Source organism: Leuciscus leuciscus (assembly GCF_965113295.1).
Source record: "Leuciscus leuciscus genome assembly, chromosome: 8".
Classification (NCBI taxonomy): Eukaryota; Metazoa; Chordata; class Actinopteri; order Cypriniformes; family Leuciscidae; genus Leuciscus; species Leuciscus leuciscus.
In genome coordinates this window covers 37,997,873-38,016,789 of record NC_138732.1, presented here as the reverse complement: position 1 = coordinate 38,016,789, position 18,917 = coordinate 37,997,873, and the positions used below count along the sequence as shown (strand labels likewise).

Here is an 18,917-nt window from a genome sequence, read left to right as displayed (position 1 = left end):
AAAACGTAGTGTCATCCAGTGAAAATATTGTCCTTGCATTTAATTATTTATTAATTAGTTTCAATTGGGTTTTTGGATATGTGGGTCAATTTGGTTGCTTCTTAACTTTCATGAATAATAATATAGAAAGTAGATTTTTACATGTTCTAAACAACATGTTAGTGTCACAGATCTGTAATGAGGACCCAAAAGCAGAAAGATACAGAATCCAATCAAGATGGTCCATGGCCACTCGGGCTGTGTCCTCAGCAGATGGGAGTTTGAGAAGGGGAACGAAGTGAACTGCCTTCACATTCAAGCGTAAGAAGACACAAAAGGGAACTCAATTCGTTACTTGAGTGCTGTGTGGGAAGTTTAGTGTGCGCAAACATCCGAAGCGTGTGCCCAGAAATATGCGTCTCAGACAGCGCACAAATACTGAAATGAGCTCTGTTTCACGCCGCCTTGCACTTGAACGGGCATTTTCAAACAAAATTATGTCCAAAAATGTCTCAGTGAGTATCCTAGTAGACAAACTTGGTTATGTCTTGAGTGAACGTAAAGAGTTGAAAAAGTAAACAATAATACAGTGGTATTACTGGTCTTTAATAATGTTTTAAATGTATATAATTTAGGCTAGTAGCTTTAGCTGTGGTATAAAATTTGAAATAGAGCAGTGTCAATTGTCACTGGTCTCTAAAATGTTGGTGTCATAACTGGTTGCTTTTTTGCTAAAACGTTTAATGGCCAGTACAAAATATTTATGACCAATACATTTTCTTAAGCCACCTTGGCAATATATGACCAGGGATGGGACGGACCGGACCGGGAAGAGGGGGTAGTAGACCAGCAGGGGGCCTTGGGATTGGAGGTCTTGTTTTGAGCAATGATCAAGCATGCGCCCATGAACTGACAGATGTCCTGAAGACTGTTCACAGATGATGTACATCATCGGAACCTGGGACCAATAGCCTCCTTCTGTGACAGAAACAGACACAAGAGAGGGCAACGACACAAAACAATGGGCATAACAGAACAAGCTCCCAGCTAAGTTATTACTTTCTGCACAGTTAATGCATGGATTGTTCAGTGATAACCAGAGATGACCCCACACATGAGTAAAATAGGTAGAACACTAGCCCCTGATTTGCCTGATGTAATAAGATTTGGTGGCCAACTGCAACTGTCCAAAGACCCTTCCAGAGACATTGGTACGGCTGATGCCGTTTAGTGTTGTTTGTTTGTCAAAACAACTGGTGGGTGCAAGCGTTGATAGTGTCGGTTCATTGCAGACCAAAGAGATGATTGATTGTAGTTTTAAGTCCTTCTTAATGAAAGGCTTAAAGCCCATGTTGCAGGTTAGAGTACCCAGTAAGCCAATGTATAGAAAAATAATGTAGGAACTAGATTTAAATATAAACATATACTTATAAAACGCTATTTAGGCTTCTGGAGTCGTTTTTGTGAGAACATTTTACTTCCGCATTTGAAAACCGCCGAACCGGAAGTGACGCAACATGAGGTAGAGCGGTCAAAGTAAACAATAGGAAAGCAATGGATCGCAATAACAGCTCGGAAAGCTGGGGGAATTGTAGCCTAAATGTTTACTCGTATGATATATATAATTCATATAATTGATATATATGATGATATCATATAATTATGAGCCTGATATGAAGCCAAGTGAGCAGGACAGGCCAGGGTTAGACAGAACAATGGTGAGTTGTGGTGTGAGGAGAACAGGGCAAGAGAACAGTGTTAGCTTATAGATGTATTCACGTTAGCCTGACGATATGTATAACACTATGCTCAGATCACAGTACTGTACAGATTATTATCATCATGTATCAGGCAATAGCAAAGCAAGTATTTAGACCCTTACCTGCATGTGCTGTGTGTGTCAGCCATTAGGAGACAGTTTCCAGAGGAAGTGGGACTTTATAAAGGCTTTGAGTTTACCCGTTTGGTGACGATAAATACAAAAAATGATCACAATCACAACTGTCTTACTGTATAAAAACTTTATATGTAGAAACAGCCAACACAAACATTAAAGTCGGTTTGTACAGATTGAAAATGAATTATAGAACATAATATATTATATTTATAATAATAATAATAAGTGTTGGCTGCAGACTAATAACAAACACATAAATGCATTACAAGTTTATGTAGGATATGTTAATTAATTAAATTAAGACAAGGCACATTTTGTAAAACAGATGTACAATATGTGATCTCTGACGGATCCGTGAGCGTCATGTTTCCCGCCGGCGGCCGAACCACATGCTGACGGCGGACCGTCACCGGGCGACCCGATGAAGGAGCCGGGACAGTGTCCAAATATCGCCGGGATTATAATCATCCGGTCTATAGTGAACGCTACACACTACCGCGTTATTCAAAGCAAAAGCAGAAGCAGAAGTGAAGTCCCGTCTCTTACCCTGCACAAAACGCACACAGGCACGGAAGATCGCACAGTCCTTTTTCTTATTCGGAAACCTGTGGACTCGGCAGCGTCGGCGCTGTGGTGGGGCATTCGAGGGCCGTGCCCCCCCTAGCGGTTATTGATGCCCCTCCTACCACAGGCCATGGCGTGGCCCAATTTCTTTCTTTTTTTTATATATATTTTTTTTATATTAAATGTACAAATTGTAACTTACATGAAATAAAATGAAACGCATAATTTTGGTTGTTCACGACATGTTACTAGGCTTAGTCATCATTGGTCAATGCTTATTGGTCGCTGAGTAAGCTTGTTACATTTGATTTGCAGCGCGCAAAATCCATTTCAAGTTGTTGTTTGAATCAAAAACAACAGTTTGTCCGTCTATATCATAGACAGTTAGCGGCTAACTGTTAGCCTAATTCTCGACAAAAAATGGATTTACGAAAATTGTTTAGTCCTCCTCAGCCTCTTCCATCAGCAGACTCTGACACTCCGGCCACCACCACCAGTACCACGGTCTCTGAGAGCCGAGCTGGCCCTTCTGTTAATGCGAGCTCCGGACAACCGCCAACAGACTTAACTAGCGCAGCCATAGAGCAACAATCTACACGCCCTCCAAGTCAGCGAACAGCGGTTAATGATATCGGGACTGACAGGCCTGTCCAAATTGTGTTAAAACAGTATCCTGTTACTGTTTACAGTGGTAAGGGGCGATCATTCATTGATAAATGGTTTCACAACAGAGAGTGGTTGGAGTACAGTGTCAAGGCAGACGCAGCATTTTGTTTTTGCTGTCGGATGTTCAGCTTTACTAGAAAATCTGGAACATTTAATGCCTTCGCGAGTGTGGGCTATCGTAACTGGAAACACGCTATGGCCAAAGACCGTGGATTTCATAAACATGAAACTTCGAAGGACCACATGTCTTGCTATGCAATGTGGAAGGAGAGGGAGATGCGTCGTAATACGGGGAATGAGGTATCAACCCTTGTCAATGCAGATCAACTAAGGAAAAACCGGTATTATGTGTCTTCATTAATAGATGTGGTTGGGTTCTTGGTTGAAAACCAGTTGCCACTACGGGGGAAGATTGACACTTTTGATGACATGTCGGAGGGGGGGTCTGGACTTTTCCTGTCCATGCTTTATTACACCATCCAAAAGGATCATGAATTGGCTAATGTGGTGAAGACAATCCCTCGCAATGCCACTTACACCTGTCATGATATGCAAAATGAACTTATAAGAACACTCAGTAATGTGGTGACAGAGGCTATAGTGGAGGAAGTTGGTGACTCTTATTACACTCAAAGTTGATGGGACGCGTGACCCCACAGGATGTGAAAATATATCGATTGTGCTTCGATTTGTGAATGAGTCTTACGAAGTGACAGAGCGTCTACTGTGCATCGCTACGGCTCAGAAAGGTGACGCACAGACATTAACTGACACCGTTCTGACTGAGCTTAACAAAGTTGGTCTGGATAGCTCAAAAATTCTGAGTCAGGTATATGACGGAGCTGCGCTTATGTCGGGGAAACGTGGTGGTGTTCAGAAAATTCTACAGGACAGACTTGGACGTGAGATACCATACGTGCACTGCCTAAACCATCAGTTGCATTTGGTCGTGGTTCATACCATGTCTGCAGAGTCCGCACTTTTGGAGTTTTTTGAGGTGTGCGATTCCCTCTACAAGTTCTGTAGAAAGCCAGCGGTTGCTATGCATTATAAAGGTGCGCATCTTAAGCATCTTCTGGAGCAGAGATGGACAGGGCATCTTGCCACTGTCTCAGTCATTCTTAAGTCATTTAATGACATCAAATCGATTCTGACCGATGCTGACACTGTGCTGAACTATGGCGCAGAGACGAGAATGGAAGCTACAGGCCTGCTGCGCGAGATATCTGAGCCAAGTTTCATGTTCCTTGCCAACTTAACCCACAGAGTCCTTTCTCTATTGGACCCACCGAACAAGCTTCTTCAGAGAGAGGACACTGACTTGTTGACTGGTTTAAGTGTTGTGGCGAGTGCAACAGCATGTGTTAAAAAACTCCGTTGTGATGAAGAGTTTAAGCAGATGCTGGATACTGCCACGCCCACCAGCGAGTCACTGAGACCCGGGCCCAAACGGAGACGCATAGAGAGCACATGGATGGATGGTTTCATCGTTACAGGGCCTACAGGAGGACACAGAGGTGATGATGACTTGGAAACTGAACTTCGGAGAGTGTACTACAGCACTATTGATTCGGTGGTTGGGGAACTCGAGCGTAGATTCAGCGAGCGCAACTCACAACTGGCAAGTGCACTTGCAGCACTAAATCCAGAGGCCGATAACTTCCTTGATGTGAAAGCTGTGAAGCATATTCTCGACCTGTCACAATCGATTATGATTGACGCCGAGTTTGAAGTTGCTAAAGAATTTTTAATGTCACAAAAGCAAGCAATGCAGGGAGACTGGACCATACAGCACATCATCTCAACGTACCACAACCATCTGATTGCAATGCCCAGTGTGCTGACTGCTTTCAAACATGCGTTAACATTTGGCGCATCCACAGCAATGTGTGAGAATTCATTCTCCACTCTGAAATTTTTTTTTTCGGAACACAGACGCACAATGCTACACGAGAGAAAAGCCAGGTTGGTGCAGCTTGCATTCGAGAAATACTTGACACACAAATGCACAAGCGAATGGAAGGACACAGTACTTAGACGGTTCAGCAGCAACACTCGTCGTCTGCAACTTTTCTGAGAGTAAGTCGTTTGTTCATTTCACTTATTGAAGCCAGCCCTGGCTTTCATGATAAGACCTACTAAGCAGGTGAATTGTTGATGAATGTTTGCTGGGTCTATCTGCATTTGTGTTTTATACCTAGCTGCCTGTAAGATACGCAAGTAGAGCGAGGCGGTTGTATTACATGGCTACCTACAAAATAAATGAATAATTTGACACAAAATATTGATTTAAAAAGGAGTTTATTTATTTAAAAACTATTGTATTGCTTCCGCTAAAGAAAATAGTCCGTTCTGTCTCTACGTTAGAATCCTGCGTCCATAGCAACGCTCTGTTTTTCATGGCAACGGTGTGTTATACTTAGCAGCGGCTGTTATCAAGAAATAACAGACCGCATTATACATTAGAATTAAACCAAGCCATGTAATAATTAAAAATAATAATAAACGTGTTTAGTTTTATATAGGATTTCTGCTGTGTTGGACTATGATGTCGCCACTGCGTCAAAATATTTGTCAAACGTCAGTGCCCCCCCGCCGATGACCCAATGCCCCTCCAGTAGATCTGCCCTGGCGCCGACTCTGGGACTCGGTGTCCTGACAGGCCATAATTCACAATCATTTACCACGACGATGATTAATTGAAATACAATAAGCACCGAAAACACACTGAATCATGACCGCTCCAACTGAATACCAACCTACTCCGCACTGAGCGAACGCAGAGCCGGCGAACGACTACCTCATGTGGCGTCATATGACGCGATGGTGAAAAAAAGCGTTTTTTCAACACGGTCAAGGAAACAGTCACGTTTTCTATAAAATTTGTGCCCTTATGTCTTGCAAAACAATTTTTAATCCTGCATTTACTTTTCATATGGTATTTTCATACAAGGTTATATAAAAAAAAAAAATAAAAAAAAACCTGCAACATGGGCTTTAATTTCGCTTATTGGTAAACCCGAAGATCAGAAAGAGGTTCAAATATTACGAGATATGGGAACTGCTCAGTCCTTTATTGTTTCTGAAGCATTGCCCCCAGGTGATCAGTCGTATTGTGGAACTAGCGTATTAGTACAAGGCATTGAAATCAGTTCCACTACATCGGGTACATTTACAGTGCGATTTAGTTGGTGGATATGTGTCAAAATTCATCAGTAGCACTGACTAGAAAGCAAATGTGTGCTGCACTACAGTCTGACCCATTGCTCCGTAAATGTTTCATTTCCGCAGTAAGTCAGGAGGTAGCGAAGGAGGAAAAGTCGCCTATTTTGTTGATGATGGTCTCCTGATGCGTAAGTGGTGTTCTTACGATGCTACTGACGGAGATTGGAGTTCTGTGTTTCAGATTGTGGTTCCTGTTGTATATCGGGCCCAAGTTTTGTGACTAGCCCATGATCACGAATCACGAAGACATATGATCGCATATTGTGACATTTCTTTTGGCAGGGCTTAAAGAAAGATGTGGCTGAGTATTGTCGAACGTGTGCGGTGTGTCAACAAACTGGTAAACCGAATCAGGTTATTCCACCTGCACCTCTTGTGCCTATTCCTGCAATTGAGGAACCTTTTGAGCACGTAATTGTTGATTGCGTTGGGCCGTTACCAAAAACGAAAGCTGATAACCAGTTCTTGGTGACGATTATGTGCGTGGCTACGCGGTTTCCCGAGGCCATTCCCCTTCGTAAAATAACAGCTTCAGTTATAGCTAAACATCTTATTAAATTCTTCTCTACATTCGGACTCCCTAAATTCATTCAAACGGATCAAGGAACTAATTTTCTGTCTAAGTTGTTCGCTCAGGTGTTGAAATCGCTGTCTATAGTTCATCGACCCTCTAGCGCTACCATCCTGAGAGCCAGGGAGCACTAGAGCGGTTTCATCAGACCTTAAAGTCGATGCTAAGGAAGTATTGTATGGACAGAGAAAGAGACTAGGATGAAGGAATTCCACTCGTTTTATTTGCAGCTAGAGAAATGGTGCAAGAGTCGCTGGGTCCTCTGAAAGTATTACAAGATGCGACAGCCGAGAGCTGTCATTCCAACCACACAAGTTTGCGATGCTGTTTGCGAATGCTTGTTGGAACGATGGTTTCGGGATACACTGACTCCTTGAACTATGCTGATAACAACGAAACTTGCAAACATAGTTGGCTAATGATGCTTTTGGGAAACGCACCCCAGAAAAACTTTTCAGGAACATATCACGCTATAGTTTCAACTTCATGTAAAAATAAATTACACAAACAAAATCATTTTCTTTTTACATCGTTACACTGTACAATGCAGTTCTATATTATACCATGTGGCAATATTTGTATCAAAAGTAGCACGGTATTGCCATCTCATACATCATGGGAAGATCTGGATGTACAGCTCATTATCTAACTCAATTAAACTTTTATATTTTTGTGCATTAAACAGTAGCTCGTAGAATAGCATTTATCTTCATATCAGCAGCACGAGCAGAAATGCATTGACACACAGATGAATGACATTCAGTTATCATTTTTGCTGAACACAAGGCAGCCGTCTCGTCTCCTCCCCGCTCTTCGAGGTTCATTTATCTCAATAGATCACTGTGGTCCAGGCCTAATGCTTCTCTGTTAGGAAGATTATAATGGGTCAGCCTTGATTCAATTTGATAGCGCCTTTATTAATTATTGGAGTTAATCACAAAGTACTTACAATTCCCAATTAATTGGGCTTTTTAATGCCCCTATGACCAATTAATATGACTGTATGTTATTATTCAACATGAAAAGATTTATTACAAGAAATGTGATTGTTGCAAACATGTCGTAATGACATAGAAACACAAATGGAAAAGTAAAGACCTTTCATTTTCATTGGGAAAAGGTTCATGGGTAAGATTATTTTTATTACGTCCACAAAGCTCTGGGTAGTTGCTGGGTGTTCGGCCATTTTTATTTGCCGTTTTATTGTTTTATTGTCTGAAAGTACGGTTCCCCAAACTTTTTGTCAGCTGAACCACTTTTGCATGTTGGTGGTTTTCTGATGTTGATTGATGGTCATGCAAACAAATAAAATATTTATGGTTTGCTTTAAATGTTTTTAAAATAATATATACTGCTGTGCTTGTCATTTTGACAGGGGTACATTAGGGGTGTGCAATTTTGAAAAAAACAAAAACAAACAATATCTAGATACTTTCAAAGTTTGTTTATAACAATTCGATGATATTTTGCTGAGTGTGTTTTTGTGCTGGTACCATGGCTGGTTTAGGCCTGTTGTTGACAGCTGACTCCCACAGATATTCATATTATTCATATTCTATGCAGTTGTCAGATCACAACAGTGACAGAAAGTAATATTTTTATTAAGAGGCAATATTCGCCACCTTAAATTGATTTCCAGGGTTGGGGTGTAACGGTACGCAAAAATCACGGTTCGGTACGTACCTCGGTTTTAAAGTCACGGTTCGGTTCATTTTCGGTACAGTAAGGGAAGAAATGCAAACATTAAACTGCAGGTTGTGTATTACTATAAACTTTTTTTTTAACAATTTATTTACACTTTTTTAAACACTTTTTAATAAAATATAATAATATATATATATAAAATAAAAAAAGAATAAGAAATAAAATACTGCTGCAAAGTTCTCCACTAAATAAAATACTCTCAGTCTCAAACCAATATCACATAATAAAATTTAATGAAAAATATTAATAAATAACTATGATTACAGTGCAGCATTACCAATCCCAGCTTGTAGGCCTGCTCATATTTAAAAAATATATATAACTTTTCCAAAGTGTAAAGTGCAGCATCAACAGTTTCAGTTTTTAGACCTGCTCAGATTTTTAAGAACTTTTTCACAGTCTAAAGTGCAGCATGAACAGCTCCAGGCTGAAGGCCTGCTCAGATTCATTCAACTTTCATGTTTTTTGTCAAAAAAATGAACTTGTCCACATTGTCTACGGAAAGGGCAGATCTGCTGGCAGTTACAATGTCTCCAGCTGTAGAAAATACCCTCTCGCTAGGGACTGAGGTAGCAGGTACAGCAAGGTAGTGCTTTGCTAACTTGGCAATATGAGGATATGTGGGCTCATTGGTCCTCCACCATTCAAGTGGCTTGGAATCCAGTGAAATGCAGTCCACAGCCTTGTATAAGGTAACCTCTTCCTTCACCAGCTGCAAAGTAGGCTTGTTTCCCACCTGAGTCTTGAAGAGTTCACCAAACAGTTCAGCCATGGCTGACTTCTTGACAGGAGGAGATGATGCCTCTGGGTGTCCTGTCACTGGGGATGAACTAACTGCTGTGGCCTCCTCACTCTGCAAAATAAAATGACAAAACTTTAATTAACTATTACTGGCACTGTCATCTTTATTTATATAAGCTTTTTTAACAATGCAGATTGTTTCAAAGCAGCAAGTATTTCAAATTATACAATGAAGATATTTTACACACAAGCAAATTAACACAATACCTGTTCTTCCATGGTTGCAATCTCTGTGATAAGGTTGTTGTAGATTCTGTCACGACAGGCATCATCCACATGAGGAAGGGCCTTGAACCTCGGATGAAGAACTGTGCATTTGTGGAGGAAGTCATGACAAGCAGAGTATCTGTTCTTCAGGTTTTCTGTGATGGCAGCCTTGATTTCTCTCACAGTTGGACTGTCTTCCTCATTGTGTGCCATAGAGTTGAGGACTGTGGTTTGGAGGGGGAGGATCATTGATACTGAAGGTGTGGATTCAGTGCTCATCAGTGTTGTGATGGTTTTTAGTGGTTTACGAACCTCAAGTACATCCTCTGCTATTTTCAGATCCTGGTCAGACAACGTGCTTATTTCTTTATTCTTCTTGAGGGCCTTTTCTGTCAGGGCAGAGTACACAGCTGCTTGCTGTTCAAGGTACCTCTCAAGCATATCATAACTGGAGTTCCAGCGGGTGGTGACATCATGAATAAGGGTGTGTTTTGGTATATTAAGCATTTCCTGTTTACTCTCTAAAATATGTGCAGCTGTTGGGCTACGGTGAAAAAAAGACACAACCCTTCTGACTCTACCTAGCACTCTGGACACCTGGTTGAGACCTTTTGCTTTCTGTGATGCTAAATTAATTGTGTGTGCAAAACACCCAATTTGAGGGCCCAGTCCAGCTTCACTGACTGCATTGACAATATTCCTAGCATTGTCTGTTGTGACAGGAATTGTAGTTCCTGGCCTCTCCAACTTCCACTCCAACACTGTCTTCTTAAGTCCCTCTGCCAGATTTGTGCTTGTGTGTTGTTCATAAATGGGGCGGGTTTGCAAAACATGGCTTACCATGTTCCACTCTGGAGTAATGTGATGGGCAGTCACTGTTAAGTAGCTCTCGGTAGCTCTGGATGTCCATCCATCAGTTGTGAGTGCTACAGCAGATGCCTTAGACAGCTCATGGACAACAGCAGTTTTAGCCTGTTCATAAAGGGCGGGTATAACTTTTTGGCTGAAATGTGGACGAGAAGGAATTTCATACCTGGGCTCAGTCACCTTCATCATGTGCTTAAAACCAGTGTTCTCAACAACCGAGTATGGTCGTAGATCAGCTGCTATAAAAACACCAATTTCTTTCGTTATTGCGTTGGCCCGATCGGAATTAACAGCAAAGGTCTGTTTAAATGCCGACGGGAGCTGCGTTTGAATTACGGTCGTTTTTTTTCCTAGTTGTAGTGATGTTCACACTCGCGTGATGCCTTTTCAAGTGCGTTAACAAGTTTGAAGTGTTGCCAGAAACATACCCGATCATTACTGAGCAATGTCGGCACACTGCTTTCGTCTTATCGACTAGTCTTTGTCCGTTGACGTATTTCACTGGGAAACCGAAGTGTTCCCAAACAGGAGACCTTAATGATATGGGTGGCTCTTCAAGCTCCGGCTTGTCCATACTGTCTATGGGCTTGTCTGCATTGGCCATGACGCTAGCTAGCGAGAGGCTGGGCCAAAGCGTGCCGTGTATGTTGTTGTACAGCGCGCGGTGTGTGATTTTTCTTTTTTTTTTTAAACCACTTCAGCGGAAATCCTGCCCTGCAGTTGATTTCATTGGCTTAGGTTACAGTGACGACGGGTAGGTTTAGAGATCAGTGTTGGTGTAGGGCAATCTGTACAGTGATTGACATATTGACATGACCAATGAAAACGTAATATGTTCGTGTGGAAACACGAAAATGTACCTATATTCCGCACACAAAATATTGCATTCGGTGCACACGTGCACCGTACCGAAACGGTCCGGTACGAATACACGTACCGTTACACCCCTATTCCAGGGGCATTTTTTTTCTGAACTTATTAGATTTATGCATCACCTTTTATGTAAAATTTTAACATTAAAATTAAATTATTTTAAAAACACACTTCTGAACAAGACTGAACAAGTGTGTTCTGACGGGAGGACGCGTGTGTTAGTGTCCCTCGAACTGTTGTTCTAAAGTTGTTTAGAAGTGAAGCGTCCTGGTACTCAGCTTTATCCCTTTATCTTTTCTTTTGTTATGTTATTTTTGCTAGTGTTGTTACTATTGTGCTGGTATTAATGGGTAATCTGTAAAAAGAGAAATGGTACTATTTTGGGTTAAAAATTATCCAAAATAAATTGAGCAAGTACATAACCAGCCAGTGTTCGAAACTATCTGCTTGCCTGAGCTTGATTCAAAACGGTAAGCTTGTAATAATGTTTTTAATTCCAGTGGTACTGGAGGATTTCCGCGGGAAATTTGAGCATGTCTTTGCGTCATTACTTCACACCTGTACACATAAAGAAGGAGTCTCGGCCAGTAGGCTATACTGCATGTGAGGAAGTTGGAAGTAGAGATTCATAGCCTTTCCTCACAGCACTTGATATAGTTAAACTTATCAATTTGATGGCGGATCCAGAAAGGTTCAAATGACAATCACCAGTGACAATTGGAGATTCACCCGTTGTACAATGCAAAAGACTTTGGAGTGGCTACAGAAAAAAAGAGACCACAACCGGGCCCATGCGAAAACAAGGATAGATATCGGAAGAGCATTAAATGTAGTCACGCAATGCTGATGTTGTTAACATTAACAATTTGAGAACAAAGTATAATTTGCACGGTTTAATGTGATAAGATAAGCGATTGTTAGATTTAATCAGCGCAATTTAGTTATGCTTTTTTTTACCTTAGTTGGTCAGAACAAAATTGGATGTTACTTACACTGACATGGGCTGGGCTGGTGTGGTTACACGTGGTCTGCGGTTGTGAGGCCGGTTGGATGTACTGCCAAATTCTCTGAAACGCCTTTGGAGACGGCTTATGGTAGAGAAATGAACATTCAATTCACGGGCAACAGCTCTGGTGGACATTCCTGCAGTCAGTATGCCAATTGCACGCTCCCTCAAAACTTGCATCTGTGGCATTGTGCTGTGTGATAAAACTGCACATTTTAGAGTGGCCTTTTATTGTGGCCAGCCTAAGGTACACCTGTGCTATAATCATGCTGTCTAATCAGAATCTTGATATGCCACGCCTCTGAGGTGGATGGATTATCTCGGCAAAGGAGAAGTGCTCACTTAAACAGATTTATACCGATTTGTGAACAATATTTGAGAGAAATAGGCCTTTTGTGTACATAGAAAAAGTCTTAGATCTTTGAGTTCAGCTCGTGAAAAATGGGGGCAAAAATATAAGTGTTGCGTTTATCATTTTGTTCAGTGTACTTGTTCAGATTAAATTTTCCGGTGAAAATTCTTATGTTGGTCATACTTCCAAAAAGTAGAATCTGTGATTCGGAATGACAGTATCCACACCGGCGCGGCGACTGACAGCCGCACATTCTCCTCAAAACATGAATTCATCCGCGCTGTGCCGTGCCGAGGGCCAACCCACGTAAAGTTGATAATTCTGCGAATAACAGCAATTGCAGATTTCGATCAGAGATGGTGACAAAGAGGAAAAACTATGGTCTGCAGCTTTAAAGTAAAGTTTGTTTGTTTTGTCTGAAAGATTTAGCATATGAAGCTTAATGAAACATTAGGTGTGGCAATGCGGGGCATATAAATGAGATTTCAGTGACAATTGTTTCCCCTGCCCACAGGCTACTTTTTAGCCTCTTTATTTATTGTATTCATAAACATTGTAATATGTGACAGAGAAAGAGGACACAATTGGCAAGGTTTGATTTCAGACTCCCACAGTGGGCTGCTGGACTGCAGTGAGTCACGGCTCTGCCTTCGGCTACAGACAGCTCTTATAGATCAAGACTTTCAAATGAGCACTGCCACAGATTTCATTCATGGCCTTTAATTGGAAAAGTGGTTCTCAGCTCTCTCTTTTCCAAAGGAGCGGCTTTCCTCTGAGGGCTTGTAATATTAGAGTGCACTGCTTTTAAAAAAAAGAAAAAAAAAAGTTTAATTTGCTTTATTCCCCTACTCTTGATTAGAAAGAAAACCACTTTAAAAGCATGCAGGGAGTCAGGTACAAAGCCACCTGTCAGATATTCAGAGATTAACTACAGTACATGGTCAGTCTAACATACAGGTAGCCAGATTTTTGACTAACCAGCCAGTGGTTGACTGGTCTTAGCTGGTTCAAGCTGGTCTCCCTGACTGACAAGCTAAATAAGTGGTCAAAACCTCTCTAAAACCAGCCTGCATGACCAGGCAACCATCTTAGGCTGGTTATAGCTGTTTTTTCAGTGGGGAGTTGGATTTAAATCTGGTACAAATTAGTAGTAGCATTTTATTGTCATTCCAAATCATGCGGTGCATGAAAGGTAAGAAATCTTGTACTCCGGTCCCAAGAACAACAATAGATAACAACATTCATAACAGTAGTAATAGAATAAAATCTGTGAAATAAAAGCATTACAAATAACGATACTAATCCATCAGACAAAAAATAAATAGAAAAATAATATATAAGTTAATAAATAAATAATACCCTCCACTTAAATGCTAAAATAATCTATAAATCAATTAATTAGTGTAACAATGTGCGAATAACATTTATCGCTAATACAGTCATCACACAATGGGGTACAGTTTAATGCAGCACTATGATGTAGAGTTCATCAGTCTTACCGCTTCTGAAAATAAGCTATTTTTTAGGCTGGTGGTTCTGGCTTAGAAGACTTTGAAGACGAGAATGGAAAATAGACCATTTTCTAGGCGGGCAAGGTCCCTCAGTCATAATACAAGTTGCCTTCCTTCAGCATCTGATGATGTAAATATCACTTACAGATGGCAAACTGTGCTTGATGGATTTTCTGGGCAGACTTAACTACCCGCTGTAGTGCCTCCTGTCAACAACGGAACAATATCCCCAGCACACAGTGATACAGGAGGTGAGGACAATCTCCACAATACATCTGTAGAAGGATGTGTGGATTGAAATGCCAATGCCAGCATGCTTCAATTTCCTCAAGAAATATAGGCGTTGATGGGCCTTCTTTATCAGGCTATTGTTACTCCACGTGAGCTCATTACTAATATGCACTCGCAAGTGTTTGAACCTGGAGACCACCTCAACAGCTACTCCTCCAATGTCTAGAGAAGGAGGGATGTTGCCACCTTTCCTAAAGTCCACTATCATCTCTTGTTTTCTTCACATTAATGCTGAGGTTATTTGCTCTGCACCAATCCTCAGTTAGATCCACCTCCTGTCTGTACTTTGACTCATCATTGTTGGAAATTAGACCTATCACTACAGTATCGTCTGCAAATTTAACAATACAAGTGCTCGAGCGCATGGCTGCAATCATAGGTGTATAGAGTGTACAGAAGGGGGCTCAAGACACAGCCCTGTGGGGAGCCACTATAAGGATAATGGTGGAGGGTGAGAGGTTGTGAATTCTAACACAATGTGACCTATTTGTTAGAAAATCCAGTATCCAATTACTTAGAGATGGACTACCAAGATGGACAACCAAGCATTGCCAGCTTATTCACCAGAGTTTGTGGAATAATAGTATTAAAATCTGAGCTAAAATCCAATAATTAAAGTCTAACATATGAATATCTGTTCTCCAAATGAACATGGGCTAAATTAACCACACTGCGATAGCATCTGCAGTAGAGGGGTTTTCCCTATATGAACACTTGTAGGGGTCCACACTGGCTCCTACATTATCCTTTGGGCCAGATTTACTAACAGCTTGCACCAGTGCAAACCCTCTTTATGAGTTAAAAAACTACGGTCAGGATTTACTAAAGACACGTACAAAGACACACCGTTATGTTCTGTTTAGTTCATGGACTTTTAGTTTGCATTTCTTCAGTTCCTGTTTTCCTTGTGTTATCCGTTACTATGGTCACCGTCACCCTTCATTATCTTGTTTGTGCTTGCCTTATAAGTTTGTAACGTTCAGCCTTCTCGGTTGAATTACATTAACTAAAATTGGGGTCAGATTAAACTGGGAAGTGTTTTAAAAGATGAGACAACAACAGATATAACCGGAATAAAAGTGTATTAAACAATATTCACAAGGAACTTAAAACAACACAATAAATACAAGAAAACTAAGTCTGTTGAAAGCGTGGAGTCCGTTGCACCATACCATAAAACAGTCCAAAGAATCCTGGTGTATTGCTTGTCCCAAAGTGAATGTGAGTAATGTCCACCGGTGTAGTCCACAGAAGTGATAATCCAAAGTGCTGGAAAGGCAAGTCCACTGAAATAACTCCACAGTCCAGTTTGCTGGTGATCACTTGGTCATCTAGTGAGCAACGAGCCCCAATTGTTTGGCATGCTGCCTGCTTTATACTGTCTGGTTCCTGTTTCCTGTCATGTGATTACTCACATGACAGGCAGACCAATAATAACTTAAAGACATACACACATACAAAAGATAAGAGGAATAAAATGGATTAAAATGACTAAGACAACATGTAAACATATTAAAACTCTAATATACATAAAATCAATATAATATATAGGGCCCTATCTTGCACCCAGCGCAAGTGACTTTGTACACCGACGCATGTATCATTCCTATTTTGCACCCGCGCAAAGCGGACTTTTCCCTCCACAGAAGCACGTCGGTTAACTAAGAAATAGACTTGCGCTCCCGGGGGCGGTTCAGCGCAAAGAGGAGGCGTGTTCCGGCGCAAACGTTCCTTCATGCTATTTTGCAGGTTTAGAAAACAATTGCGCCACTAACCAGGAAAAAATAGTTTAAAGTCAGTGGCGCGTTGCGCATGTTATTCATATGCTATTTTAAGGGCGCATGCTTGGCCATAATCAATGTAGCGTGTGCACAACGAGCATACACTTTGATTCTCTCATCTACACAGAAGCAGCAGTTTTCATTTTTGCAAATCATACATTATTACGATAGATAGATAGATAGATAGATAGATAGATAGATAGATAGATAGATGGATAGATAATTAGATAGATAATTAGATAGACAATTTATTATAAAAGCATACATCTAGCTTACACATTTACCCAAATTATCATACGCCTGTTTAACCGAAGTTAATTTGGGTGGGTTTCTCCATTTCAATGTAACTTCTCTCTTTTACGGCCGTGACGAGAGCGTTGCTCTCCTTGGCTGTGAACCGCTCCTGGCGCGCGCCTGGCAAATCCGCCGTTACAATAGCAATCCGCTATGGAAAAAGCGCCTCTGCTCTTAAAGGGAATGTGAGATGACGCTCTGATTGGTTTATTTCACGTTACGCCCAAACCACACCTATGAATAATGAAGCTACTTCAGACCAACCCATTTTAGATTTGCGCCTGGCGCAAGAGTCATTTATCCCGCCGGGAAAATAGCAACAGCGCCGAGACCCGCCCACAAAGTTACTTGCGCTTTGCGCTTGACACTTGCGTTTCAGATCGTTAAAATAGGGCCCATAGAGTGGTTAAAACATGTGTCATGTGTGACAGTGTCACAAGTTGAACCCGTTCCTTCACACCTTGTCCGATCACTGTTATGTTTAGTTGTGTTTGCCATTGCATGTCTGAGATATTGAGATTAAACTTTCGAGTTTTCTGAACTGGATCTGTCTGTCTTCATCTTCCTGAAACACAACGTGACAGTACTGCACGAAAAAGCATGCCTTAAACCAGACGCTAATTTGCGTGGCTCTTGGTAGATTGTGTTAGTCATTATGGAAATGATCCGGCTGTGTCTGTGTTCTTTAATTTGTGCGTCATCAGTAGATCACGCACAGAACTTTCCACTCCTATCGGCACTTTTATAGGATTGCACTCTCACGTTATTTTTAGCATTGTTTAGTAAATCTTAATGTGAGCCATAACTACAAAAAGCATTTCAAGACTAGTCAAATAAGTGTCACTGAATTGTAGTCATTTAGGTTTGACACTTTGGGAAAGGGATAATTTTAGCAGACTTAAAATATGTTGGAACTATTGTCTTTGGAAAGCAAGATATTAAAAATGTCCATCAGAACCTATAAATGACAAATTACAATTTAGTGTTCACTCAAATCTCCTGGAGACATTTCTATTTACATGTTCAGAATCATAATTATGTTGTGAAGTTATTTCAGTTGGAATAAAATTAGATGTGTCCATCCACCTATTTCACATCCACAAATTGTACAAATGCGCATAAAAAACGTATGAGCTCAATTAAGTTGGAAATATTTTTTATCCGATTTGGAGACATCCACATCCACTGCGCTGGAAACACATTAACTGGATAAATCCCTAGATGTGCAACAATAAACTCTTTTTCTGACTTTTCCTCAACAGTAGATGTGATTGGAAAACTGGACTAACCAGAAGAATAATTTCATCACACAGCATCTCAAATGTTGGCTAGATCATTCTGAAATGCCTGAGCCAAAGTCTGTCATCAGCATGATTTGGTTTAAAAATCAAAAAGTGCCCAAAAGTGTCTCACATGATTGCATTCACCAGGCATCCGAGCCCAAGAGAACATGACAGCGTTTAATGCTTTTTGTCGGCACACCCTGAGCTTCATGTCATTTATGATGGAGGAAAAAAGATCGGCAGTGGCTTCCCCAATTGCAGCAACTTCCATTTTTATTACATTTATTTTGCGCCAATTTCCCATGAAGTGACAATTTTGTTCTCTTGAAAACACGGCATGGAAACAGTGCTTTATTCACAAATGTTTTATGCAATATTCCAATTGTGCGCACAAGTTGGCTTTCAGACTGAAGGTGCAAAATATAATAATTTCAATAGGAATTGGCATGATCTGGAATTTCGCATGAGGGTGGAAAATTTCCCCACATGGGCTTCGCATCAGGTTTAAGATGGTCATTTAAAATCGCTGTGTTGACCATCAGAAAGCTGCTTGGTTTAAAAGTGACCTCAGTGTGAGCAGAACTCTGTGTGCATTGCTGTATTATTAATGGACCGTTTTTGTGCTTATTTAATTGCACATTTACATCTACCTTTTTTGCTTACTGAAAAATCAAGGAGCTTTTAAGAAAGCAATATGGTCAGAAGTCAGACACAGATCTGACTTTGAACAGAACATAGCAAACATTTGCAAACAGGACTCTAGTCAGATATGCATATCACAGTCCATGTTATAAAATCTGCAGTCTGTGGGTGTGCCGACTGGTGGACCTCTTGTGTTAATGAAGAGCAGGTAACACATTTCACTCATTCTACAACCTTAATATACATATGTATATAAACACAGTGGTATACAATCCTGTGTTTGTGTGCTGGCTTTTATGAGGATGAATCTCTTCAACTTCTGGCACTAGAATGTTCTGTTGCTTCATGCATTGGGAGAATGAATATTGACATGTGTGGACAAATGATGAATCACACAGTCATG

At 40.9% G+C, this 18,917-nt stretch overlaps 1 protein-coding gene across 1 annotated transcript; it reads right to left on the bottom strand.

Moving 5' to 3' along the window:
- Window positions 1–7,105: 7,105 nt before the first annotated feature.
- On the bottom strand, window positions 7,106–10,055 carry LOC309505297 (E3 SUMO-protein ligase ZBED1-like; the record flags this gene model as incomplete). Its single annotated transcript, XM_082178674.1, has 2 exons — window positions 7,106–9,459; window positions 9,615–10,055. 2 exons carry the CDS (start codon window positions 10,053–10,055, stop codon window positions 9,052–9,054), a joined length of 849 nt encoding a protein of 282 aa, XP_082034800.1. The 3' UTR covers window positions 7,106–9,051.
- Between the last annotated feature and the right edge of the window lie 8,862 nt (window positions 10,056–18,917).